At 39.4% G+C, this 26,034-nt stretch overlaps 2 protein-coding genes across 6 annotated transcripts in view; both read right to left on the minus strand.

The window, feature by feature from the left end:
* Window positions 1-307: 307 nt before the first annotated feature.
* Window positions 308-16,360, minus strand: scgn (secretagogin, EF-hand calcium binding protein). 2 transcript variants are annotated; one of them, XM_034610932.1, is made up of 11 exons: window positions 16,187-16,360; window positions 15,758-15,828; window positions 10,909-11,001; window positions 7,521-7,610; window positions 6,829-6,885; window positions 6,057-6,134; window positions 5,473-5,528; window positions 4,563-4,608; window positions 4,378-4,437; window positions 2,611-2,679; window positions 308-884 (listed from the first exon to the last, which is right to left on the minus strand). In XM_034610932.1, the coding sequence occupies exons 1-11, from the start codon at window positions 16,254-16,256 to the stop codon at window positions 756-758; spliced, it is 819 nt and encodes a 272-aa protein (XP_034466823.1). In that variant the 5' UTR covers window positions 16,257-16,360; the 3' UTR covers window positions 308-755. The 2 variants fall into 2 exon arrangements, with proteins under 2 accessions (XP_034466823.1, XP_034466824.1); XM_034610933.1 differs by lacking the exon at window positions 308-884 and adding an exon at window positions 1,146-2,449 and having other exon boundaries at window positions 2,507-2,679; window positions 16,187-16,343.
* Window positions 16,361-18,804: 2,444 nt separating this feature from the next.
* The window catches only part of LOC117776722 (F-actin-uncapping protein LRRC16A-like), a 65,631-nt gene continuing 58,401 nt past the window's right edge, over window positions 18,805-26,034 (minus strand). For 2 of the 4 annotated variants that reach the window (XM_034610928.1, XM_034610927.1), the window contains 10 exons: window positions 25,433-25,450; window positions 24,867-24,933; window positions 24,475-24,701; window positions 24,181-24,290; window positions 23,751-23,981; window positions 23,354-23,564; window positions 21,839-21,875; window positions 20,657-20,923; window positions 20,385-20,528; window positions 18,805-19,437 (listed from right to left, as the gene is read on the minus strand). In XM_034610928.1, the coding sequence (XP_034466819.1) occupies window positions 19,265-19,437; window positions 20,385-20,528; window positions 20,657-20,923; window positions 21,839-21,875; window positions 23,354-23,564; window positions 23,751-23,981; window positions 24,181-24,290; window positions 24,475-24,701; window positions 24,867-24,933; window positions 25,433-25,450 (1,485 nt within the window). In that variant the 3' untranslated portion in view covers window positions 18,805-19,264. The remainder of the gene's footprint in view (window positions 19,438-20,384; window positions 20,529-20,656; window positions 20,924-21,838; window positions 21,876-23,353; window positions 23,565-23,750; window positions 23,982-24,180; window positions 24,291-24,474; window positions 24,702-24,866; window positions 24,934-25,432; window positions 25,451-26,034) is intronic. The other 2 variants (XM_034610931.1, XM_034610929.1) reach the window with 1 other exon arrangement.

The following is a 26,034-nucleotide window of genomic DNA, read 5'->3' on the forward strand; positions in this document are numbered from 1 at the left end:
GAAGACTATGCATCTATTAGATTTGAATCATTAAGAGGAACTTTACAAATTACTGTATTTATGGATGATACACATACTATCAGGTAATGCAACAGATGTAATCATCAAGGATTATTTTAAAAATCATTAAATAATGAATAAAATACATTAAATGGTTTATTTCTATAATAGATATATATATATACTTCCCTCAAAGAGTAATTTAACTTAAATAATATAAATTTCATTTATTTGATGTATTTAGAAAGGTTGTTAAATGCATTACATTTCAATGGTAAAAAGATTGTGAAACATGCTCAGTGCTTCATCTTCATCCTCGTTTTATTTTCTCAACAGCTCAGTTTTTAAAATGACAAAAATGTATTTTTGCAGAGGAACATGCAAGTGGCCAAACGTCAGCGATGGCCTGCGTACAGCAGCTCTTTAAAGAACAACACTTTATATTACAATGAAAATAATTTTGTTTTCAAAAGCTACACTGACACATTCACTGACAAACTGATTAATACACTGCAAAACACCAGACAGCATAAAACATTCACGTCTAATTGTTTCCTTTTAGCCCTAAAGCATGCTCTATTCAAAATCGTAGAACACAATATAATTTGATATCTATATCATATTCAGGATCAAATAACACTTTATGAATATTGACCTTAAACAACCTCAGCCTGATCTGAATCAAGGCAAAGCATTCTAGCATTATTGATTATACAACAAACGCAGAGTGAGTTTCCGAACATCATAGCACATCTTTAAGGATTAGGTTTGACTCCCAGACACAGAGCTAGTTCATTTCTCTGGATCATTCCGTCCTTGTTGACGTCACAGTGACGCAGCAGAACGGCTCGCAGCTTGTCCAGTTCAGAACCGGTGATATTCGGCTGCAGAGGAGAGAGGATGGAGGAGAAGGCGTTATTCTGTCAATGTGTTCCTTTTTATGCAGCACAAAGTTATTACCTCCGCCAAGGACATTATGTTTTCACGCCTGTCAGTCGGTTAGTGTGGTTGTTAGTTGTCAGGATAATTCAAAAACTACTGAACCAATTACCGTTGAGTTTTGTTGAGGGGTGTGGCACAACCCAGGGAGGAACTCATTACATTTTAGACTGCATTGGGATAAACAGGTGGATTTTTCTTCCCTTCAGTGTCTTTAACATGCAGGCGAGAGAGAGTTTTAGCCTGGGCAGAGGTATATGCTCTGCCAGTGCCTTTCTAGTTTCCATCTGGTAAACTCTGTGCATCATCCATGTTTGATATGAACTTCATACCAGCATTTATATGGGTCCACACCCATCAAACTCAATGAACATCTGTTGCAAAGAATATCATTTCTCTGAGGTGACATTACACTTGTTAAGATTGAAATGCATTATGTATGGAATACATGGTGCACTGGTGAATTGATATTTTCTGCAGTGCACTGAGCTTGTTACCTCGACCATGTTGGTTTGGTAAACGTCCCAGTGCGACTAAAGCCAGAGAGTAATTGCTTTTTGCAAAGTCTGCCATTCACCTGCTCAGAATAGGACAACGACTCAACGCACTTTTATTCTATGGGGTTATGGACTCTTAAGTCAGTAAAGTCACACCCCCATAAACCTCCATGAAATTCCACCCACAACCCCCTTTGTTAATGTTTTGCTCGTCTTTCAGTTTCATTTAATGATCAACGAGTTATTCTCACCAGCTCTGCAGTCCTTAGTTAGTCTGTGCTAATGACCTTTCTTTTAACATGGTAATTCTGCAGCAGATATTTGCAGCATGCATGTGGAGTCTCAGGCGTGATGACAATGTTACACATGGCAGATCTGTGGGTTGCATTTTGTGCAATCAGCACCAGACTGTTGAACCATTCAAACCTCTGTGCTAATGTGCACATCAAACCTGTTGTTTTGCTGACTTATTTTACAATTACGCCTGCAAATCAACAGGAACATTGGGTACTGACACAGTGAAAACAATCAAGTCTCTTTATTAAAAATCTTTGACCAATTAAAATGTGTCTCTGCTAATAACTTGCTATTAGCATTATTTATTATCTCCTTCAGGACTGACTGTTCTGTTTTAAAATTGAGTCTCCAAATTTCTTTGTGTTTCATATCAGCATCATGTTTATGTCACAATATGAAGATTGGGCAACTATTTTATTTCTAGTGATCATCTCTTCATGTGCAGCCAACAGCAAAATCATGACTGGTTATAAGGAAAGGAAAGAAAAAACATATAAATATGAACTGCATTTAATATTCTACCTTCACTGTACCTATATGGCACTCCAAATAAAATAGTACGACACTATTGTTCATGGAAAAGTGGACTTAAATCAAGACTGTATTAGAGTATATTTGACCTGCTGTAACCCTGGTCTACAACAAGTTTCCTCTCAGAGTTCAGTGTTTAAAAGATTTTTGTTTCCATGGAGACATTTTGATCAGAAGGTAAAAATGGATTGTGGTTTGATTCTGAGCCCTTGTAGCTGATAGGAGTAAAGTAGCAGAAGTAGTAGAAATATTTGACCTCTTCATAGGAACATTTTGTGTGTACTGTACATCACAACATTTGAGGTAAACAACACTCTGAAACATAATCATTCTGAAACACACTTACTCTGACCAGCTCCATCATGTCTTTGACAAAGCCGTCCACCTCAGGACCCTCCAGCGCTCCTGTCTTACTCTGCATGAGACAAGGGACAAGAAAGACATAAAAAGGACAAAGAAAAGAGAGGGAAAGATTAAAATGAAAACAATTACTTTTCAGAATTTACAGCCCTCTAATGTTATTCTATCAGTCAATCAAAGTTTTCCTTTTTTGGGTGTATGCCTTAGGGTCAAGGATGGGCCTTTCTCTTCCTTACTGGTTGTTTTTCAATGATGTGCATAAGCTGTTCAAAATATACATGAATCTCCACCTTCAGATTACATCCAGTATGATTTGTAGCAGAAGTGCTAGGGCACTACTTGACATTGTCACACTGAGTGATGCTTTTGTCCCTCTCTCCTACCACGGATATGCTTGCTTGAAAGAAGTTTCGCAAAGAATGCTTCAACACTAGGATCCTTCTTAGGGCCGGCCTATCCAAGGATTCATAGCACGTCAGTGATGAAGCTAACAAGATAGCAAGCTCGGGTAGCTAACGATGCAATAGCAAAAGCGAGACAAGATGGTGATGCAAATAGGAAACCCTCCATAGACCAGACCATCTTATTTCAGCTCAGGCCTCGCATTCTAGGACCAAGTAGACCTCTGAAAGTCCCTGAATTGTAACAGCTTGTTTACCAATGTCAACCAGGATGAGTGTAACCCGACAAACTGATATGTTTCAATAATGCAGAGTCTCCAATAACAGTCATAGAGCAATCAGTGGCGGAGCCGGGATACAACAAAGTACACTCAGTTACTGTCCATTTTTCATCCATCTTTACTTTACTAAGTAGATTTATTTTCTGGCACTTTTTACGTTTGCTCTATTACATATATCTCCACTATGTTTTTACAAAGAATTGTGTTACATGTTCTGTTTTAAAAGTAATGAATAACAAGCGGTCACTCAGAAAAGGTCACTGCACTGTTGCCTTATAGGTAATAAGCTACACTCGGCAAGTACTTTTACTTTTAATACTTAAAGGGTATTTTTCGAGCAAGTCCTTATTTACTTTAAGTTTGCACTTTTTATTCCTACTTTACTGTTTGAGTACTTCCTCCACCATTGAGTGCAATACACCTGGAAGAAGGGAAATGTCAAAGTTATAGTATTACAGATTTTGCTGTAAGTAAAAGAGGTGGAAACAAAAGGCTTTCAGATTGACTATTATTTCATACACTTAAATATAAGGTCATAAATATTGCACAGAAAAGGAGGAAGCTTATCAGAGAGTCCTGATAGGAATTACTGACTCCCATCAGGCGCTGCAGTTTAAGTGATCATCATCCAAGAGAGTGACTTGACAACATAATGGGTGCTTAGTGTTATTATGTTACATTAGAGCTAAGGAAGCTAATTGGATTCAGGCTCAGTGCTCTGAGTCTTCTTATGCACACGGCCGCAGACACTTGCAGATTTGAGGGTGTTAATTTCCTTGGGAAAGGGAAACGTTAGGAGCATTGATATCTGCCTCGGCTGTAAAAAGATGTCATCCCTGGTTTAGTGCAAAGAATTACTCCAGTTGTGGTCTTGGAGGAGAGAATATACAAACACTCTGATACAACATATCATATATTGACCAACCTGCTCTGGAAAAAGCAACAAGATGATCATATTTCAGTGGTTGTTCTTAAAACCAAACTACTCGCTGTCCAAATTCTCATATATTTTCCTGCGGGAACAGGAACAGCAACAATAATTATCTAAGATTTGATCGATACTGTACTTACAACATCATAATGGTCAAAGATCTTCTCAAAATCTCTTTTCCTGTCGTCCTTACCGCAGGCCTTGGAAAAGGAGAGACAAATTATCAAAAATTAGAAAAATAACTGATGTCAAATTATCTGTAGCAGCATGATTTATGTTTTAATCCGACAAAAGTGTTGAAGAACAAGATAAACAATCCACTTACGTCCATCTGAAACCGGAGCAGGAAATTCTCTTCTAAAGCCAAGATCCTTATTGAGAAAGAGATATAAAATTAACAAGTATTTAAGTAATTTATCAAAAAGGAAAATGTATTCCTTATTTTCCTGTTGGAGGAAATTTAAGATACAGTATAACAATGTAAATGATTGGGGTTTTGGTTGTTTAGACATGTTTTCATCATAGATGGATGAAGTCTCCACTTCCTCCCACAATCCAGAAGGGAATCCAAAAATATCCCTGATACGAACTCTGCCATCTTGGGCATTTGAAGTCAGCACCTGTGCAGTAGCGATCAGAATATGGAACTGTGGTATCAAGGTCCCACTGATACATGGGCTCGACCAAATTGCAAGTTTCGCCCTGTTTTTATATCAGCAAAAAATGATTTAATCTTATTGGAAAAATTAACACTTGAACAAGCATCAATGTTTCGTCTGCTAACATGGAGGAGGCAGGATTGATGATCTACAGTGCAGCCAGCCACCCAGGGGGTGATCCAGACACTACACTTGGCTTAATTTTTGGGGGGGCTGTCATGTCGTCCAATCTCCAAATACATACGATGGTTATCACATACATTTCTTGTAACAATTGACCACAAGCTAGCTAGATGTCCTGATTCTTCTTCTCTCTCTGTGAACCTAACTCTCTACACCACACAACATCAAATGTATAATCTGGAATATTTGGGCCTCATTTTTGTACAGTGGAAAGGAAGTGAAGAAATATCGTCTCAATATGCAAACTTCTCAACCAAAGCAGTCATTGATTTGAGATGTCAGCATTTTGCTTAGTTTGATACGTACTGGTTGCAACAATTTTAAATAAAAAAAACATAGTTCACAGTCACATTTTACCATAGCAGGGACTAAGAATAGCTCTGAGAAAAATACCTGGCCAGGTCGTTTAGATCCAAACGGCCATCCTTGTTTTTGTCAAAGATTTTCATCTGGAAGAAAAAAGGGATATGTTGAAAAATAACTGGCCACTGTGAATCTCTGCCTGTTGTGTTTGTGGTTATTTCCTGAGTCCAGAGCCAGAGTTTTGATCTGATTTCAGCATGACTCAATCTCTCCTAATTGAAATCTAAAAAAATAATAGGACTGGGCTGTCTGAGGCTCGCAGTTCCCACAGAAGTAACTGAGAGAGATGGTTTGTCAGAATTGTTTTCTTGGGTTTCTGTCTTTCAACAGCTGCAACAGCATCTCAACAGGATATCACAAATGAAAGGTTCCTCTGAATCATTTGTGGTTTCCGTGGTCCCATTTAGCAGTTGCTTGGTAGAATAGCTTATAGGAGCCACTTAAAGCTTCCCAGTCGTCTACAGCTTTTAGTTGTTAAAATGGATATGTCAAAAATAATGTTTGGAAGACTGAGAATGTTTAGACTTTTTTTTTCAATTTCAATAAATGTAGCTTCAGTTGCTCATAGTAGTAGCACATGAAAGTGTGTGTGTGTGTGTGTATTGCATTACTACCATTGTGTCAGTGTAATCCTCCAGTTTGTCAGATGGCACCTCCTTGCAGTGCTGCTGAAACAGGTCTTTGAGGAAAGCCTAAGGAACAAGCAGCAAACCGGTCAAATCCAGTGAGCGGTAAATTATAAATACAAATAATTGGCAAATCATTTGTGCAGATTATGTAGCGAGAAATACCTGAACTTTACCAGAAAATGTTTAATTGTTCAAAACCATAAAATTACCTCCCTTCTAGAAAATGTATCTGCTGGGACTTTATGCTTATCTACCAATTTCATAGTATCATAATACAATGCAATTTTTAAGTATTGTGATTTTTCAAGTATTGCAATTCGATATTACAAATTGTCTTTCCATTTTAGACACTAGGGGCAAGGGTTGAATTTTACAACTATCGAGTAACAAATGTCCTGTAAACTCAAAGCTTCTGGTCAACAAATGGTCAGACAACCACAGCTGGCAGTCAGCTAGAAAGCTAAAGTGTTCCTGGTTCATTTTGTCCCACTCCTCTGAATTATTATCTTTCCAAATCAACCACCGACTAAGAATCTAAAGTAGAACCAAAATTCTTTATCCTGAAGAAAAGACATGTCTGAAGCTGAAAAAGGATCTTTTCTGAGTTTATGACACAAGATGAATTAGTGGTGAAAGGTTGCAGTCCGTCTCTGCAAGTAGCACAACTCCACAACTATTGGCTGTTCCTTGAACCGAAAAGAAGTGTCTAATTGGTTCTGTGGTGTGAAGGTTTGTACATTTTGTTCCACATCCTCACCTTGAGCTCCTGAGCCGATATGTAGCCACTGCTGTCAACATCATAGTTCCTCCATATCTGCAGTGAGGAGCAGAGGATGAATCCCTAAATGGTTACTGGAGTACAGCTAACTTAATATAAAATCATTACTGGTGTCATTTTGTATTTATAGTGATTTTGACAAAGAGAACTGAGTTTATATTACTGAAATATCAAACAGTATAGAAGCCAAATAGCACTGCTAGGATTCAGATAGCAGAATGTTTCAAACCAGTGAGGTAGAGCTAAACATAAACACACAAAGCTATAGACGTTATTCAAGACATTTGTGGAAGGAATGAAAGTAAAGCTAATCGAGAAGCAAGCAAATGCAATAATGCGGAATCATGGTTTGCAACGATTTTCTTCTGCTCTTCTTCTTCTTCTATCTTTATTTTTTTGTTTATTGTTTTTAGTGCGCTGGACAGATCTGATCAAAGACACATCTCACTGTGGACGCTTATTAATACCAGGAGTGAATGTAATCATGTTAGAATCATATCTAAATGTGATCTGTGCACAAAATGCATTTTAGTGCCAGATATTAAAGGAGTCTGTGTTCATCCACTGCCCAACCAGGCCACCTCCGTAATTTTGTTGTTTTTTATAATGTTGTATATAATCAGTTCTCCTCGTTTTACCTTTCATTGACGTATCATGTTTTGTGATCTTACCTTCATGAAGTCAACACTGTTGTCCAGAGGAGCTTCTCTGCGGAAGATTAACAGGAAGTTCTCATCTTCAGGGAGGATCATATTGGCCAACTGGAAAACAGGAAGTAGTACAGAGATCAGACCAGGGAGCAGTGATTGGATGATGATGTTCTATGAAGCTGTTATGAGCCTGTTTTTATGAACAGTTTCCTACAGAAGAAATTAATCAAATTAAAGTCTCAACAGTCATTGGAGTAGCCAGATGAAATGGGCCACTTCCACTTTTTTGTCGATTTAAACAACTAAAGCATTTCCTTCCAGTCACCTGTATTTCATGACAGGTGGCAGGAGTAGCAGGAGTATTAGGGCAGTTGAATTGTCTTTGTGGTTCAGCTCATTCAGTTTGAAATAAAATGATGGACACTACATTACAGTGCCAAGTCTCAGCCTTTCTGTGTTTAAGTTTTACCAAGGGTTTTTTAATCTTTTAAATCCTCTGCGGTCATGGTAATCAATACATCTTTTGATCGTTGCCAAGGAAACTTGTTGGCCAACATCCTGGAGAGCACTCTTGACTTGCTGTGCCGTCATAAAGGATTTTTTCTTTCACCTTGCTAATGATTTTCTGCTCATCCACAAGGTTCGGGCTCCTCGGTCCACAAGAATGTTTACAGTTTTCTAGTTTTCTTATTCACCTGCTGTATGACAAAGTATCATTGATGATCTGTCAGATAGATCCCTGCTGATTTTAGCTTCGTTATTATCTTCACTCCCATAGTCACCTCTTCACTTCTCATATTGACAGACAACTCCACCTCAATCTAAATGGAAACTAAATTCAATGAACTCTGATTGTGAGCTCTGTTGTGCTTGAACTAAACCATAAACAATACACAGTTACCCAAGAAATATTTAGTAGCCTATTGTCCAATTTCTCATGAAGCCCTGCAGTTTTGTTGCCTTGTGCTGAAAGTGCAATACCTCCCTCACTGTCCTTTCTATATTGATGCCAACTTCCTCAAATTAAAGCTGAGACATAGCATTTTAATGCAGCATCAGTCGTATTTCAGATTCAATTTGCTTAAGCACAGAGCCTAAACACCAATGGGGATCCATATTTAATTGTCATTTAGATGAACCATCCCTACACCAGCTCCTGCTGCCTCTGTTCCAATTCATGTAGTCCTCCTTCTTGTCTGTCCTTCTTTAACAATATCAGCCCTCCATTAGCAGATTAAACTGGCTCAGCATCATTACAATACAAGATGATAGTGCAGATATTTAGGTCACAAAGCTGAAGTACAGCTCGAGGAAAAAGCGCAATGCACCAACAATGATGTCAACTGCAAACAAACAAGAAATAAAATGCTGAACAAAGCAAAAGTGATGTTGTCTTAAACCTTTTCTTAAAATTTTACACAATTTTTACCAAAGAGGGTAAAGCACTGGTGTGTACAGTACTTTGAATTATCAACTTGCTTCCAAACAAAGCAGCTTGGGCTCCTGTTCCCTGTTACTTGCTACTCATACATTTTCTTAACCATATAAACTCAAGACAGCCAAGCTGTTATCTCTCCATCTTTGTGCTTCTTTACAATTTGGTTTGTCGCGGGCAAATGCCTGTTGCAACATCCAAGTTTGAGGTTTCGTTTTGAGCACTCATATATGAACTGCTTGACACGATTCTTGCTCAGATGGGGAAAGAGGTTAGAGGTGTTTGAGTTTCTTCTAACAGAAGTTAATTTTTCTGCTCCATGACAGACTTTTCATACCCACACCACATATATGCGAAAGTAGGTATCAGCTCTTGGTCGGATCTTGGCTGGTCAGATTCCTTCCCCTGTTTGGATTTACCTTCTTCTTTATCAAGTTCTCGCTCCTCCATATTTATTTGAGTTGTCTTCCTGCAAACTTCTGGCCTGCTTCGGTGTTGTATGGAAGAACACAAAGCGCCTGGCCCAAAAATAGTGCAGTAATGAGTGTGATCTTGCCGCACAGCAAAATCAAGATATAGAAGAATATGAAACGACAGACATTCTGTTGTCACACAATATATTTAGTTACTTCACCCAACTGTAGGCAAATTAATACCAGGCTACAGTCAATACTGTCCGTCCCTTATTTCTCCTCTGATAGTAAGCGAACACTGTGTCTAAGATCTGTCATATGATACTGAACTTCATGCAGCTATTACACAGGATACTATCGTTTTCACATTGGCTCACTGACTTCCTCTTTAGTGCCATAGAGCAGAGACAACAGTAACAAAGGAAACCGCATGAAAAAAAAATGCATTGGTCTGTAGGCTCATATTGTGCCTACAGACAAGTAATCAGTTTCCAGTTTGTTGGTATACCTTGCTAATATTGATGCAGTCTAAAACAAAAAATGCTAAAGTCTTTTAAACAGAATTAAAACCTCATGTATCTCAAACCTCAATGATTTCAAATGTAATGTATAAACATATTATGTTATGGAAAAAGAGCATCTGATTTGCTATTGCTATGGATCTTCCAGACTCCATAATTGGTATGGGGAGATTAAAAGTGGGATGGTGCATCCCTACTCAACGGGGCGTGTATCTTGGAAAAAAAGCCACAAAGAGCTTCGACCGCACTGTCTCTGCAACAGCCTCATTACATCAGTATTGTCAAAAGTGCATATATGTATTGATTTTTTTTTCTTTTTCCAGCCTCATGAGTAAAAGCCAAAGCTTTGGGGTCTGTGGGTGCGAATGCATTAAGAGATTGGCCTAATGTTTATTTTTTTTCCCAAGATAAAGAGAATGCACCTCAGTGGGAAGTGTGGGGTGGAAAGCAATCAAAATATGGCTTTACACTTCTGGGAAACGGCCACGGTAGCTTGTCAGTCAGGTTTGATTTAATTAATGAAGTGACAGTCACTGGAGAATCAGCCTTCATCAATAAAGAGCAGTTTGTTTCAGATTTCTGAAAGTCCCACTCAATAGCACAAAAGAACCATGAGGCTGTTTCTCATTTAGAGGAATCACCGTGCCATTCAGATTCAATTTTATTTACACTTGACTGTATTTGATTTAGATAAATGGTGTGAGTGTTTTTCCGCTCACTCTCTCTTACCGGCTCTATCGTCACTACTTAGTGTGAACCTCAGGAGATGAGTTTTTGTTCTTCGTGAAAATAGTAAAGCTGCGTCATCTTCAGAGATACATGAGATACATAAATAAACGTTACAGCAGAAGTTAAAGGAGGAGTGGTAGATAGAGAGATGAACTGAGCGGAATGGAGGAGTCTGAGAGAAAGAGGAAGGAGATCTAGAATAAAGAAGTTAGAAAGAAGAGATAAAACTGTGTCGAGAGTGACAGAGAGTGGGACAAAAACACTAATGAAGAGAATGAATTAATAATTTAAGACACAAATATTTGTCGTACCTCCTGAATCTGTAGTTTCCCGTCAGCAGTGACATCATAGGCGGACATGAACCTCTGCTTCAGTGTCTGAACCTGCTCTTCAGTCACTTTCTCCTGTAGAGACACATTGAGATATAAAATGTTAATATATATAAAGTAAATTTTGTATTGCACCGTAAATCAAGTTTATAATCAGGGTTCTTTCACCGCATCTTCAATTAGTAATTCTTGGACTCCGATACTCCTTCTTGTGAGTCACACTTGACACATAGCTCTTAAGTTTCATTCATTACTGTCTCAAAAAGTCTTGAATGAAAGGTGATAAACCTAAGCCCTGTATAACACATTTAAAGCGGTTGAAAATAATAATTCTAAAAGGAAAAAATACTGACTGCGTCTACTTTTGTGAATTACCATTTTCCTCTTAAGTTTCGCCTACTCACATCCTGACAAAATGTCCTTCAAACATTTATGAAGCTGGTGTGTTCCATCGCTGTCACATTAACAAGTGCTACACCTGTGGCCCCACGGCTCACAGTGTTCTAGATGAAGCTACAAATACAGCACAAACAAATTATGCAAAACTGGGAATAGTTTCAAGATGAAAGGAATAAAAACTTTAATTTTTTAATGCAACAAATTCTCTCTCTATTATTATGTCAAAGGCTCAACACTTTGCTGATTTTCTACTCACATTTAACATGTATGTATTTATGTATGTATGATGTCGTCGTAGGCAGAGAGATTCTGAAGAAATTCTTTGAAAACTAGAAACCTTACAACCGTCCCTGGTTTATTGTGGATAAATGAATCGATCACGGAGCTCAACAAGAAACTGAATAAACACAAGCTCAAAGCAAACATGAGTAAGAATTCTCTTTCACGTAGGTCCTTGAAATATCGACTGACAGAAGAGTTAGACAAATTCTGTGAGGTAGCCTTGAGGCTGTGTGTGTGTGTGTGTGTTTGTGTGTCTGTAGTATATAATGTAGTGTGTGTGGGTGTGTATAGTGTATGTGCATGTGTGTGATAGCAAGAGAGAGGTGATTTTACACCTGAATAAGGTGACTCTATAATCATAGACATGATAATGTCACACTTAACACTGTTAACGCTTGACCTGAACAGACAACACATCACTGTGGGTAATGTTGAAGCTTCACCTGTTTATCTACTATAGGTGTGTGTGTGTGTGTGTGTGTGTGTGTGTAACTGGTCCTTGGCTGACTCAGTGTTTCTGATAGACATGATGACAGAAACTATGACAGTGTGTATACCAAAGACACTCTCATCCAAGATCATTTTTTTAATTTATTTGATAGGGACAGAGCATGGTGATGAACATCAGTATAAAAACACTACCTGTAAACAAGCCTGATTCTAGCAAGAATGCTTATTTACATCTATAAGGAAAAGCAGATTTGTGTCTTTGATGAGATCTAGCAATTCTACAGACTATCGATCAAGAGTCAGGAGCCACTTTTACTTATAAACCATGATGCATTTAAGGATGTGGAGAATGTATTTTAGCAGCCAAAGATAAATTGAGATAAAAAGCTGTTGCCATACAGGAGCATGTCTGAGTTAAGAATAACAGTTTATGTTCCTGCTTGGATCAGTTTTTTCTCCACCAGAAGCTCATGAAAGCTCCAAGAATATCCTTTTTATATTTTAGTATATTTAGTCGCTAATCTTCCTCTGTCTCGTAGCAAAAAAGTCCTTGGTGACCGTACTGTAACTATAGAAACCTGTAGATCTACAGGGCCGATGCCTGAGTCATGGATTCATGCAGTGCAGAGCACACAGTCCGCAGACTACGAGGTGCCAGGCCCTCGCTCATTATACACGGACAAGTTATTTGTCTTCAGCATCAGCCGTCTATCAGGAACTGGTGTTCGGTGCCAGCAATCTCCTGTTGCTAAGTCTTTAAAGCACACATGGTAATATTTGACTTCATGCACACGTCTGAACTATAATGTTTCCCTGCTGCATGACAAGACTGATATTTTAAATTTCATTGTATCATATGAAGCTGCATATGAGCAAATGTAACTAAAAAGACAAATAAATAGAAAGACAGATGTGGGGTCTGTTCCTGAGATTCCAAGTTTAACAAAGCCTGAATTCTAAGTTGATAAATCTTAAGATGGGAAATGAAGAGTTCTTGATTCCAGCTGATTAAGAGTTAGTTGAATCTTCTCTCATGAGCGAAGCTGAAGCGTCTCGATCTAATATGATTATTACCCTGTATGAAAGAAGTCCCTTGTACTCAAATAAATACTAGTACTACACAGTATGAAGCCGTACAGCTTCCGCTCTTGCAAATATTTCACAATAATAACCCCTTTTTAAACAAGGGAATGGATTCCATCAACAGAACCGCTGGAGTGCTTTTATTTTGAAAAGGCATACAGAAAGTGTTGCAACCATTTGTTTGTGACATAAATTCATCAGATAAACATTAAAAATCAGGTTAAAGATCATTTTCTCTGTTTATTCTGCTGTGAACCACAATGTTAATCTCTCTATGACACAAACGTATTTACAACACTTTCCGAACCCGTTTCAAAGTAAAAGCACTCCAGCGTTTCACCTTCTGAATCCACTCATTTGTTCAAACGGGTCTTTGATTGTTATCGACAGACCGAAAGATGCGCATCTTCATACCGTAGAGTCCTGACATTTACTTTAGTACATGAACCAACTTGTTCTTGAAGGAAATGCAGGAGATAAACCTGCAACTCCGCCGCCAGTAGTGGACACACAGTGCGTCTGAAAAACAGACAACCGACACACAGCTGATCTGCGGCGCGAGGACAGCCAGTGAGTCCAGAGAGTTCGGGGATCGACAGTGAAGACTGGGAGATCGACCGGTAGATCGCGATCGACGGGTTGGCGACCACTGGTCTACGGTCTTAACAAGTTACGACTATGTGCAGCCTTTAATCAAATTTAGTTCCGTTTTTAAATGTAAAAATATTTTTCGCCACCATGCAATCGTGCAACCAAATACATTTTTTTAATGTCCACTGAGTCTTAGTCTTATAAAGTCAGTGTGGATATTATTCTGAACTGAGGATGAAGCCACACTATCTGAATGTACTGCTGTCTCAGTCCTCATTGATGACTGATTGTAAAAGTAAAAAAAAAAAGCCGTAATGATGGTAAAGATAATCTTTGAGTAACAAACTATTAACCAGTCGAGATTTTATTGTTCCCTCAATATAAACTTATGCAAATGAAAGGGATAGTTCACCCAATAATGAAAATCCCCTCATTATCTAACTAGGGGGAGGATAACAGTGGACATTTAGGTTTAAAACATGGTGTAAATGATGCCGTTTTGAGTTGAATATGAATGTCTGGGCTTCTGGACGCTTGGATGATTTTCTGTTTTTTCTGTTTGAATAAGCAGCAGAGGAGACGATGACAGAACTTTTGGTTTTCTGAAGGAAACCTGCCAGTGGAGCAGGTCAGCTTCACAGAGTAACTGACTCAGAGTTAAAGTGATGTCAGACTGAGGAGCAGGAATCCGTGAGTTCCCCCTCATCTCAGGATCACTACGCTCAGACTGACTGCTCTCTGAAACATGAGCCTTCAACAGAACCACTGTTTCTGTATCTTCAAATACACACTCATCATCCTGGGGTGTTAATGAAAAAGCAAACACCAGAGAGACTAAGTGACCTGTGGTCGGTGGTCTCTTTGTTTTAGTGCAACTCCATTAGTATCCAAGGGAGTACACACACACAGAGGGGGGGGGGGGGGGGGGGGGGGGGGGGGGGAGAGAGAGAGAGAGAGAGAGCGAGAGCGAGAGCGAGAGAGAGAACATGTACTAATAGTTTTACTGTACACTCGTCTAATTTTCCATTATAAATGGTCAGGGAGAGTGCTTTGTCTTTAGGCAGCAAAAGAGCATTTAGCATTGCTCAGTAAACATGATGTGTCATTAGCACACGTTAAAAGACACACACACACATGCACACATACACACATTTGTATATCCCCCCTGCCCAGGGCAATTTGTAACGAAGTCAAAGGCTTTTCCTTTGACAGGGACCAGAGCTCTTAAATTGTATTGTGTCTAACATCCTGACAGTCTCCCCACCCATCCAGACAACTGCAGAGAGGTCCAGCTGCCCACACAAATGCTGCCAAGTCTCAGTCCAAAGACAAATTGTGTTTTCTAAACAAATCTTCTCTGACAAATCGTTTCCCACAGACTCATCAATAAAACATGAGAAATTTGATCAGCATTGTATTGATAACTTGGATTTTCGTGGCGTGTAACATGTAATACCATAAAGAAAAAGATTAACATGTCCAGCTCAGATTGTTTCAATAAGTATAAGAAAGGAGTTGGAGATACAGTAAAGCCTTTTAAACACAGTGGACACAGTCGAAAGGTTCAAATCAGACAGAGACACATCGATCTGAATTTTGATATTTTTTGGAAAACACTCTGCAGCAATCAACTGCCTGAAGCTTCCAACTCACGGACGTCAGTACATCTTATCTGGTGACCTTCAGAGTTGCCACCCTCATCTCTCGCTGTTTGTGAGGTCTCTCTGTCTTAGTGTGATCTTCAGTAAGTGGAGTACAGCTCAATCAGATCGAGATAAGGTGTCTGTGTTCCACCTCTTTACCCTGAAAAACTCTGTTGCTGCTTTGGCCGCATGTTTCAGATTGTTGCCATGCTTAATAATGAAGTGTCGTCCAGTGAGCTTTGATGCTTTGATGGAAATGATGTTCCGATCCGTGTCTTTGTACCTGTTCGACTTCACGTGCACTGTGTCACACCGAGTCATATTGAACTGCTGTTACAGTTTCCATCTTTAGTTGGGGATGATTTGATCCAAAGCTCACTTACCTTTGGACCCAGTTTCTTCATCATGTGACGGAAAAACTCATCAAGCTCTTTGCCCTCAATGTAGCCGTTATCTGTCCAAATAAAAATAAACAGTGTTAGAAGTAGGTGTAGTTCGCAAATCCAGTAAAACAAGTTCAAATTCTCAGTAAAGTAACTAAGAGGATTAATTCCTCCTTTCATCAAACATTGCATTTGACTATAGACACAGGAACACCCAACTTAAGTTTTTTTATTATGACAATAATGTTTAACATGATAAGAAATTAAATTAGTTGCAACAACCAAAATTCACAAATATTGAATCAATTGAAGTCTTTCCCTCCTTAATCTCTCGAAGCAGAGGAAGATGAGTTGAAACGTACAGTGCTTCCTGTTCTACGTATATTTATGCAGAAAACAAATAAAGACAATGTCATTAACTCTTCTTACCATCTGCATCAAAGTGTTGCCAGATTTCCAGGAAACCGGCTGCATCCAGGTTATCAAACGCACAATCCATGTTTAATGAAGAGAGAGGACAAGCTGCTGTCAGTCAGACTGAGGTGACAAACTGCTGGTGAACTGTTCAGCAGCCTGCCTGTTTGACATATGCTCTTTGTGACTTGGTAAAACCCAAAACCACACCTTCCCTGTGCATGAGAGTGAGAGAGCAGTGCAGCGCTGTATTTGCCATCTAGTGGCCGTATTGTCCCACTGCACAACAGATGTTCAACTCAGCTGAAGCAACAAAAAGTGAAACAATGCAGAGATTTTAAATCCTGTAAAATGACTTTAATCAGAATTAATATTTGCATGAAGGAAATGTCTAACACCAGCAGAACAACTTAGTGAAACATATTGATCCATGACAAACTAATGTATCAAGACCGATAAAATGATTAGTTTTGTCATCGTTTTGCATTATTTCTTTATCGGAAACCATGATGAAAGTAACATTGAATCGATTACATGTAATAACAAATGAATACGTACAAAGAATTAATTTCTACATTTATGAACACAATGTACAAGTGAGAGGAAAAAACAACGGTTCAAAGACATCACCTGCAACCTTTTTTTTTAATTCCAAATAAGTTACAAACAAACCCCCTAGTACAGACGTGAACTTAGTACCAGAGCAATAAAGCGTTTGCTGTGGTCACATAGGCGTGTGAATAAGTCACAGTGAGTGAGTATATTACATGTGCATATATTACACATACATATATACACATGCATACACCTACATGTATGAAAGCACATATATACTGTACATACGGTACAACTCACAGCCACGTCATGCAGTCTCTCATACACACACACACACACTCAGGAGTTTAGACTCAATGCTACTCGTCATTTTCACTTTCTCCACATGGATGCAGTGGACGAACATTTTTCTGAACAGAACAGGAAGTCAATGTCCGTCTTTCACAAAACTCGACAGAAACGCTACCAGCTGTTTATGGAACTCTACACAGAAAAACAAAACCAGTGTCTAGAAGTGTCGTGCATCAGGAAATGGAAGAGGTTTAAAATGCCAACAGAATACAGTCACTTTTTTTTTTTTCTTCGGTTCCAGTTTTCTGGAACGCCTTCCACACAAAGATGCCGTTTGATTTTGGGACTGAGGCTGAAAATCGGTAGCACAGTTTGACTATATACAGCAGGAACCGTGTTATTTCTAAGCCATGATTAGTGACGACAAAGCTTAAACCTACAGAAAGACATGGACGCCACAGGAAAAGGTGCACCAGTGAGACCTTTGGCCTCGGACTTGAACTTGACTCTTGTACAGTACAATAAAAGTTTTGCCCCTTTTCACACTGATTAGGCATAAGATCTGCTGCTCTTACTACAGCCTGGCACAAAACAACAAAACATGCAAGAAACACTGTAGTTTAGACAAGCTCATTTGGACAAATGTATGCTGTGTATAGTTTAGGTTTGACAGGCCAGTTTTATGACCCAAATTATATATTACAACATTAGGAAAACTGCCAGAGTCTGTATCTGAAGGTTGTTAATGAAGCTGCCAAGATCTTTTCGAGAAACAGACAGTGAAGCAGTGTGAAAAGGGCATTTCTTGCTTTTATAAGAGAAAAATATGAGCGGAATCATCCTGAGACCTGTTGTTGTTATTACAGAATAGTCCAGCAGAGGTCCATGTGCTACCCTCAGCTCACCTTCACTTTCAGGCACCGTTTACAGAGGCTGTGATGTGATCACGATGCTGCGAGTCTGGAGAAGCGTTTCGTTATTGCACAGTACGAAGTGAAAGCGAGCTGAGCTTGAAAGTCCTGAAGAACGATTCTCTAGAAAACGCGGGGTGAAGAAGAAGAGTTAACTCAGTATTTGCTTTTACACAAAACTGAAGAGGTTTAAAATCTGCCTCAAAAATCGAGCGGGTCTCATTCACACTTTGCTTTTCCTCTTTCTGAGTAAGTTCTCTGCTGTCATTGGACCGTCAGCACATCATTAAAAATAGACGTCAGCGGCTGAATGTAAAAAATAAAGATGAATGCGTTTCATCCACAGTGTTTGCTGAGGGTTAACAGTGCTGAAGCCTTATTGATTAGTCGTTAGTGAAGTTAAAGGGTACCACAGTCCTCTCAGAGCACAAACACTTCATATGATCACTCCGATTCTCTCACACACGAGAGGGAACGTGATGATTTAGTCTATTGTCGTCCTTCAGTCCATTTAGCCCTCTCTGAATAACTCAAATTCTTACTGTCGCAGCTACATCAAGTGTGTATTACTGATTTATTTATTTTGCTGATGTTCTCAGCGAAACCTGTGTTTTCCTGTAAAAAAGAAAAATGAATTGCATAAAGGAAGGTAACCTGCATGTACTGAAAATAGATCCTCCATAAATCTATACAAATAAACTGCGGGTCCCAGTCTGGTTTGATGTAAAGTAGAGTTCAAGTACACTACAGTGGTTGTGGTGTTGTTATTGTGTTTGGTCCCTGGGAGACAAGCTACTGCAACATATTAGTGTAAAGACTTTAGATTAGTAGTTAAAGGAAGAATTTTAGACGCACACTCAGATTCACAGTCTCTTTTTTTTTTTTTTTTACACAAAAATTCTGCCTTTTCTCTTTTTGTATTACTTCACAAACCGATGCTGCGTTTCAGGTTTTGTTGTTCACTGGCTGAATAAACCGGATCATCCCACGACCCATTTCCTCAAATCCGGAAAACTTGATTCGTGTTTTTGAGACGGAAGCTCTAAAGAGATTTAGTTTGGTTTTCTAGGAGACATGACATGACAAAAAATTATTGAGCAAACTCCCCAAAATATTTTCTTTGTGGATTAAATTAAATTAAATTGAATTTGAAACTGTCTATTACCTGATACTATAGCAGGTCGTCCTGCAAACCAAACATGATAAGTACTTTGTGGTCGGACAGGACCTAGAGAACAGGTACAACCTCTTCACATAAATAAAAACATATATTTCATATTCCCCCTTAGTTTCATTTCTTAAGGAGAACATCTGAGGCTTGTCAACAGTCTTTTGCTCATATTAAAATAAAGTCTTTATCTGCCTCCTCCCTAGAATCTGATAACTTCCTGCCCGCTGCTTTCTCCTTGTCTGGGTTTGGAGTTTGGTCCTTGGTCTTCAAGGGGCCGTGATCCTCGGAGTTGGTACGGACAGGATTGGACCGCTGGACTGAGTCTGACGCTGTCCTCACTGAAAGAAGAGACAGAGAAGATTCAAATGATGGTAAGTGTTAGTGATGGAAGGAAGAGAAAGAAGAGAGGGAGAACGGAAAAGAGTTGAAAAAAAAAACATGATGCGTTTTAATTTAAATAAATAAAAATAAATAGAATTGAACTGATATTTTGTGACGCATGTAGTTACTAATAAGTTGGAGCCTCATCTTCTTATGCCGGCTTTACATCCAGTTAGAATAAACAAACTACAACAGAAAGAAATGTAAACAAACCACCTCAGTCCCACTTTTAACTTTGCAGGTTTAGGAAAATGTGGACTGTAGACTGTTGGTGTGGATCAGGGGCAGATACAGGAATTGTTTTGCGCTTTCTTCAACATTGAATTTTCCACAGTTTCTTGATTTTCCAGGAATCAAGATGTAAAACATCAGGCATGTTCAAGGGACAGATGTTTGGTGCAGCTTGATTGAATTTAAGGGGATTATTGGGCCTTGGCGGCGGTCTGCGCTCTACTGAGTGCCATTCTAGATATTCTGTAATGAGGTTGGCACAGAGGAAGTGAGATTAAATTATGATATGTGTGTAGCTCTGCCAGACACCAGAGGGTTTCACCATCACCCACTAAAAGAGGAGCTCCCAGACAGTCAGTTACAGAATAATCGATGAAAGGCCTGAGAGAGACTGAGTGAGAGTTGTGACCTGAATCTATCAGTCTGATGTGTCAAAACGGACATGTTGACTGCGTGAGAACAATGCAAATACGTGAGACCATAGGGGAAGTCGGATCCTGACAGTGACATCAAACATCCCCCCGTCTGTGTATGAGAAATCTGCTCTAGTCACAGGATGGGTTTTAGTTGAAGGAGGAGGCTTCACTTTCTATCTATCTAGTAACATTGACACCAGGGAGTGATTGGGCTAAGGAGAGATACTCAAAGATTTTGACACATTTTCTCAACCCACCTTCCTGAGTGATTTTGTTGGAGCCTCCTGACTGCAGACTGGTCTGACCCTCCTTGTCTTTCTCTGACATCGCCCTCTTCAGTGTGGGGAGAACGGCTACTTTAGGAGACACACTGCCGCTGCTGGAGGAATCTAGACTCTCATCTGTCAGAAAGATGACCAGGAAAAACATGTTACTTTAGCATTAGGTTTCCACGGTAAATTTCTCTATATTCTTGATCTATCATTCCCTCAGTGTGACGACCTGTTCAGATCCAGGGCTTGTTTATTACCTATGCTCTTGCTGCTACTGGTGGTCCTGGGCTTCTGCAGGATGCTGGGTCGAGCAGCCAGGGCAGGCTTCGCCCCCTGCGGCATCGGTGGCTTGGGACTTACTGGACCCCCCGGGGGACTCGAGGAGGATGTAGCTCTGAGACGAGGGGCTGTTTCAGGCTTGGTCTCACCACGCAGTGGGTTCTTTTCTGGAGATCCAGTTTCTGGTTTAGGGGAACCAGTGGGAGGCCTGCTGCTCTCTGGGTTAGGGGGCTGAGATTTGGTTGCTGAAAAAACACAAAAGAAAGTTAATTAGATGAAAAAAACTTTTTAAAACTTGTAAAATACTTGAAGAAAAAGCCAAAACATCAATTCAAAACTTTTTCGAAACGGTAAATCTAATTATAATGGAGGAAGTGTCTGTCTGTGTCTATTTTGACTTTCTGATCAATTCCAAACTTGGCGAGTGTGATGCTGAGGACCTGAAGAAGTGCTATGCTAACTGAAGCTTTTTGGATATTGGTTCATGAGAAAGTTTCAAACATCAAATTTCTGTTAGTTATCTGATGTGAAAAAAAGGAGCTACTACACTACATGGGAAGTGCAGCACTCGGTTAATTTCCAGTGCACAGAGCTCAACTGGGACTTTAATTTCTACGCTGCCACCGAGGGATGGGAATCGATAAGATGTTGTTTATACCAATGCAATTATTGATTCTTCTAATTGATCCAATTCTTTAGCGATTCCCTCAATGATTCCTAATCAATTTTCTGTGTGGACAGTCATACCTGACACCCCAGGGCTTTCATTACAATCCTCCCTGCTGGTATCGATAAAAGGAATTGATAAGCATGGGGGTTCGTACGATTTCAATGGTTTGGACAATTTTGAACCAGTTCTCTATTCCCATCACTACCATCGCCCAGTCACTCCGAGCAGAGCTGAGCAGCAAACTCCAGCAAATGCAGAAACAATATAATATTCTTTAATCAGAACAGATCAAAAAGTTGATATTAATGGAGATATATGCTATTTGAAGGTAGCTCGCATGCCTTTATTCAATGGTTTAAGAAAAAGTCTTGACTGACTCTAAAAACATTCAATAACAGATAAAAGGCCAAATCAGATCAACACTAACTGTCAACATACGTCAGAAAGGTTTATTGCCCACAATGAAAAGTAAATGTAGAATAAAACTTACCTGTTGCATTACTCTCAGGTCTATCAGGGCTGGAAGACTGAAGGGAACACAAGGACATTATTCAGTTTCATGAATAAAAGAAATATGAAATGTAACGTTACCCCTTATGCAAAACCTAATTAATGCTAAGACCATATTTCACAGTTTAAGTCAATTTCTTATATATATTTGTTTTCAGATTTAAGCTCATTTAATTGTACGTGCAACTTTTCAACAGAGGGGGGCGCCTTTGTGTAAAATAAGACACACGCATGGAGTCCAGCCAGAACAAGCAGATGGCAGAAGTAGCAGTAAAAAACCCTAATGCTGCAAACACTATAAACCTCTTACTACACACACGGTTTACAAAGCAGTGACTAGTAAGGGACCAATTATACTTCGAGTGAACTCACACACACACAGTAGCCAACACCAACTCACCTCTTTAATGCTGACACACACCAGTTGCCTTCATAAATCTCTGTGGATACATGTTGCCCCAGTAATTTACCAGAATTACGCTATTATTTATTTTAGATATTAATTAATTTCTCTGTTGTTTTGCTTTTTCAGGAAATAGGAATAAATTACATAGGAAAGAGAGAAAGAAAGAATATTTTTAGTTGAAGGTGTCTTATTGAATTCTGAAATTTGAAGTAATATAAAAGGAAAATATTTCCATAACATTTACATCCTCCAGTGAATCATGAGAATTTTCAGCTGAGCCCTCTTTCTTGTCTTCATTCTGTCGATTTGCGTCTCACGCTTTTATCTTTTCCTCTGCACCTCCCCCCTCCTCCTTCCACCTTGTCCTCTGGCAAAAAAAATCTGGGTTGTTTGTGTTTTTATGTCAACATGTCGACCGGCACAATGACTAGCCTGGAGATAAAAGCTAATCTTAGCATCTGCGCGTGCGTGCATGTATGTATGCGTGTCAGTCAGTGTTTCTTATTTTATGTTGTCTCCCAGCTACAGTCCTCCATGTGTGTGTTGACAGAACAGTGTTGACAGGTGGAGGCTGAACACCTTCAGCAGCTTGTCCCCAAAACAAAATGTGTCCTGGTTGAAACAAGCATCTCTCTGAACCTCGCTGCCCGTCTTAACATTTAAACACACCAATAGATATAAAGTCTATAATAGTCATGTTATTTAAAAATGTATGAATAGAATGGCTTCAACCAAAACGGTTTATATTAGGTCTTCACAAAACTTTAAAAACACTTGCAATTATTTTTTGTATATTTTGCATTTAACATGATATTACATCAAGATTTTTTTGGGGGAGTTTATTCTGGTCATTCTCTTTTGTGGGTCTTTCTCCATTTCAATTTGAGGCCATTAAACTCATCTGATCTGCGGCTTTCGACCAAATCACATAAGCTGACTGAGTCTTCTTTGTTGTTATGAGACTTTAAAATCTTGTAGCTGCACAGGATATTTAATATTTACGCTAATACAGCAGTTCAGCACAACCTCAGCCACATGTTGCTGCCTTTTAAATTCCCTTCTTTCCTGTCGCTGTTTAAATCACCTCACCTTGTGTGCTCTCCTCTCCTGCTTAGCCTTCATCTCTGCCAGGAGGCCGCTGCCCATAATCTGCATCCCCGGGTACCGCCTCCCTCCCTGAGGACTGCCCCTGCCGTCTGAGCCCTCCCAAGGCTCGTCTATGGAATCAGGCGTCCTCAGCTCTTCTGATCGGTCTGAGCTGCTGCTGTAGTCTGTGGCCTGCGAGCGACTGGAGGCATCTCTACAGCACAGACAGAAATTATTAGTTTAAGCTGGATTCCACTGGTGCATTCACTGACCAGTTGAATGAAACAAGTATGTAAATCGGTATAGAAAACCTTCTGATATATACCTGAAGATTACCAAAATAAGCCTGACAGTATTGGTAGATAATAGGAAAACTAATTCTGTTTTTGTTTATCTATACCTTGACTTTGACTCAGGTGCTGGGCTCTTCACTGCCACCTTTGGTGAGGACGGCTCCTCAGGGATGGTGGAGGCTGGTGCTGAGGACGTACCAGACGATAAAGGAGTCGTCTGGTTTTTCTCTGACTTATCTGCTTTGTCAGATTTGGTGGATCGTTTGATGAGGTTGAGGAATCCTCCTTTACTCTTCTTTTTCTCTCCGTCTTGAGACTCTGAATTCTTCAGGGAACGTCTGACAGGCGGAGATAAGAAAGGCAGAGAAAGTGACAGAAGGACAAATATTTAACATGGTTAATGTGTATAAAACACAGACAATCACAATAAATATATATTTGTAACAGGCATTCATACCTAAATACACATCCACTTGAATAGAATCTAATACATGTCAGTCGATAATGAGGAGAAAACAGTTACTGCATTGTCCTTACTTGGAATCCATCTTGGTGACTTTTTTCGAGAAGAACTCATCTACACCCTCATCCACTCTTCCCATGAGGCCGTTCTGCTCCCCATCTTGAGGTGGAGCACTGTTTATTTGCTGAAAGAGGAAGTTGGAGAATATGACACCATATCTGGTAGGGTTGGGTACCGGTATCTGGAATTTGGTACCGGTACCAAACCCTAATATCTTGACCATTTGACAAACAGTGGAAATGCGTGAGACAAAGCCATGTCATAGATTTAAAGTTCAAAACTGCAGCGGTAAGTTTATTTTGACTCACAGGTACTTTGCTGGAATGTCTTTTTTTGTTCCTGCGTGGTCGCAGTTTGGTGAAGTGCTGCAGCTTCTTCTCCTCCTCAGACGGCAGCTCCACCATCTTTCCCGCCAGACGGTGCTCCAGTTTGGGCAGGACCTGAGACGGAGTAGGCGGAGTTTGAGATGATGTCGAAGCGTCATCCACATGGATGGGAATGTCCTCCAGAGCCTTGTCCAGGTCAAACTCCATCTCTGTAGGTTTGTTTTTAGACACATCTGTTAAATATTTAAGAGTACCCGCATCTACAGCAAGTATCAGGCCAAATAGTCACCAAAATGAGTTAAGTATTTTACAGTATGAATTAAAACAAATGTCTTATGAAATATAAACTAAAACAAATCGAATGAACTACTTACCAAAGGCACGAGACACTGGTCGAAGCATTCTGCTGTGGATGCTTTTCCTCTTGGTTTTAGGAGTCATCTGAAGAGGAGACAAACATTAGTGAATATCTGTGGAAACTGTGAATCAAAAACTGAAACTTTCATTTGCACAATTGATGCCTGAATAAGTATTTAATGGTTCATATGCCATATGGTGCATGTTCAAGTTAAAACTGAAAATTGAGATGATTAAATTTTAGACAATTTAAGACCTCGTGGAAACCCTCGGAGATTAGCAGTGCAATGTGGTTTGACACATTAAAAATATGCATTGTATTGTTTCAGTTTGACATATAATTTGGAAAGTGAGTGAGGAAGTGACAGACAAATGGCTGAATGCATCTACTACAGTCATACTGTTGTTTTCTACTCTTTTATAAAATTGCCCGAGTGCAGGAGGTTCTCTGTGCCGTAGAAACACACTACAGCACAGAGGAGTGTGTGAGAGGCAGTGAGGAGAGACAGAAAAGGAAAAGAACAGTGAGACTTTAAGAAAAGCTTGAAAGGTGAGCTGAGAGGGACAGTCCAAGAGTACTTACACTGGTGCAGCACAAAGTCTCCATGGAGCAAAGGTAGAAAGAGCAGGAAGAACAGAGGAACAGGAGATTGAAGAGAAAGAGAGACAACAAACAGTAAGGCTGAAGAATTAAAAGGAAAAAGATGGAGAGACAGCCGTGACAGCTGTGAGCTCTAGTGTAGCCTTTTCACAGTAGAAAGCAGAGGTAGGTAGAAGAGAGGGATTAAGAATGAAAAAAGGGGAAGAGCAAGAGTATGAAGGCATTAACACACAGATGAGGACTCTGACGAACACGCATTTACATGTTTCTGTCATATCATCAATCAGACGGCTATTCCTTTCTTACTGCCAACAAAAGTATCTATTTACTAGATAACGCTAAATATTTAGAGCTAAAAGAACCTATCCCTCATCTCAAGACCTAAATATTGGTTCTGTTATCCTCAAGAATGTATAAGCCAACTTTCATAGGCTGCTTTTATTATTTTGCAAATAAAGTTCAGTTTACTGAACAGCAAGCTCTTTAAATTATTATCAAAATCAATCCTTTGTTGCTTTTGGTAAAATTAAGAGTTGCCATTTTTTTGTCCAGTAGAGGGTAATATCAATCAACTGTAAAAGAAA

Source organism: Hippoglossus hippoglossus, chromosome 16 (genome assembly GCF_009819705.1).
Source record: "Hippoglossus hippoglossus isolate fHipHip1 chromosome 16, fHipHip1.pri, whole genome shotgun sequence".
Lineage (NCBI taxonomy): Eukaryota > Metazoa > Chordata > Actinopteri > Pleuronectiformes > Pleuronectidae > Hippoglossus > Hippoglossus hippoglossus.

Bases quoted from the DNA above. Each gene is read 5' to 3' on its own strand.
- scgn (XM_034610932.1), bottom strand. From the start codon at position 16,256: ATGGATTGTGCGTTTGATAACCTGGATGCAGCCGGTTTCCTGGAAATC. The intron at 7,611-10,908 runs GTACGACAAATA...CCTGTTTTCCAG, and splicing joins GGAAACTACAGATTCAGGAG to TTGGCCAATATGATCCTCCC. The intron at 5,529-6,056 runs GTAGTAATGCAA...TTTTTCTTCCAG, and splicing joins AGGATTACACTGACACAATG to ATGAAAATCTTTGACAAAAA.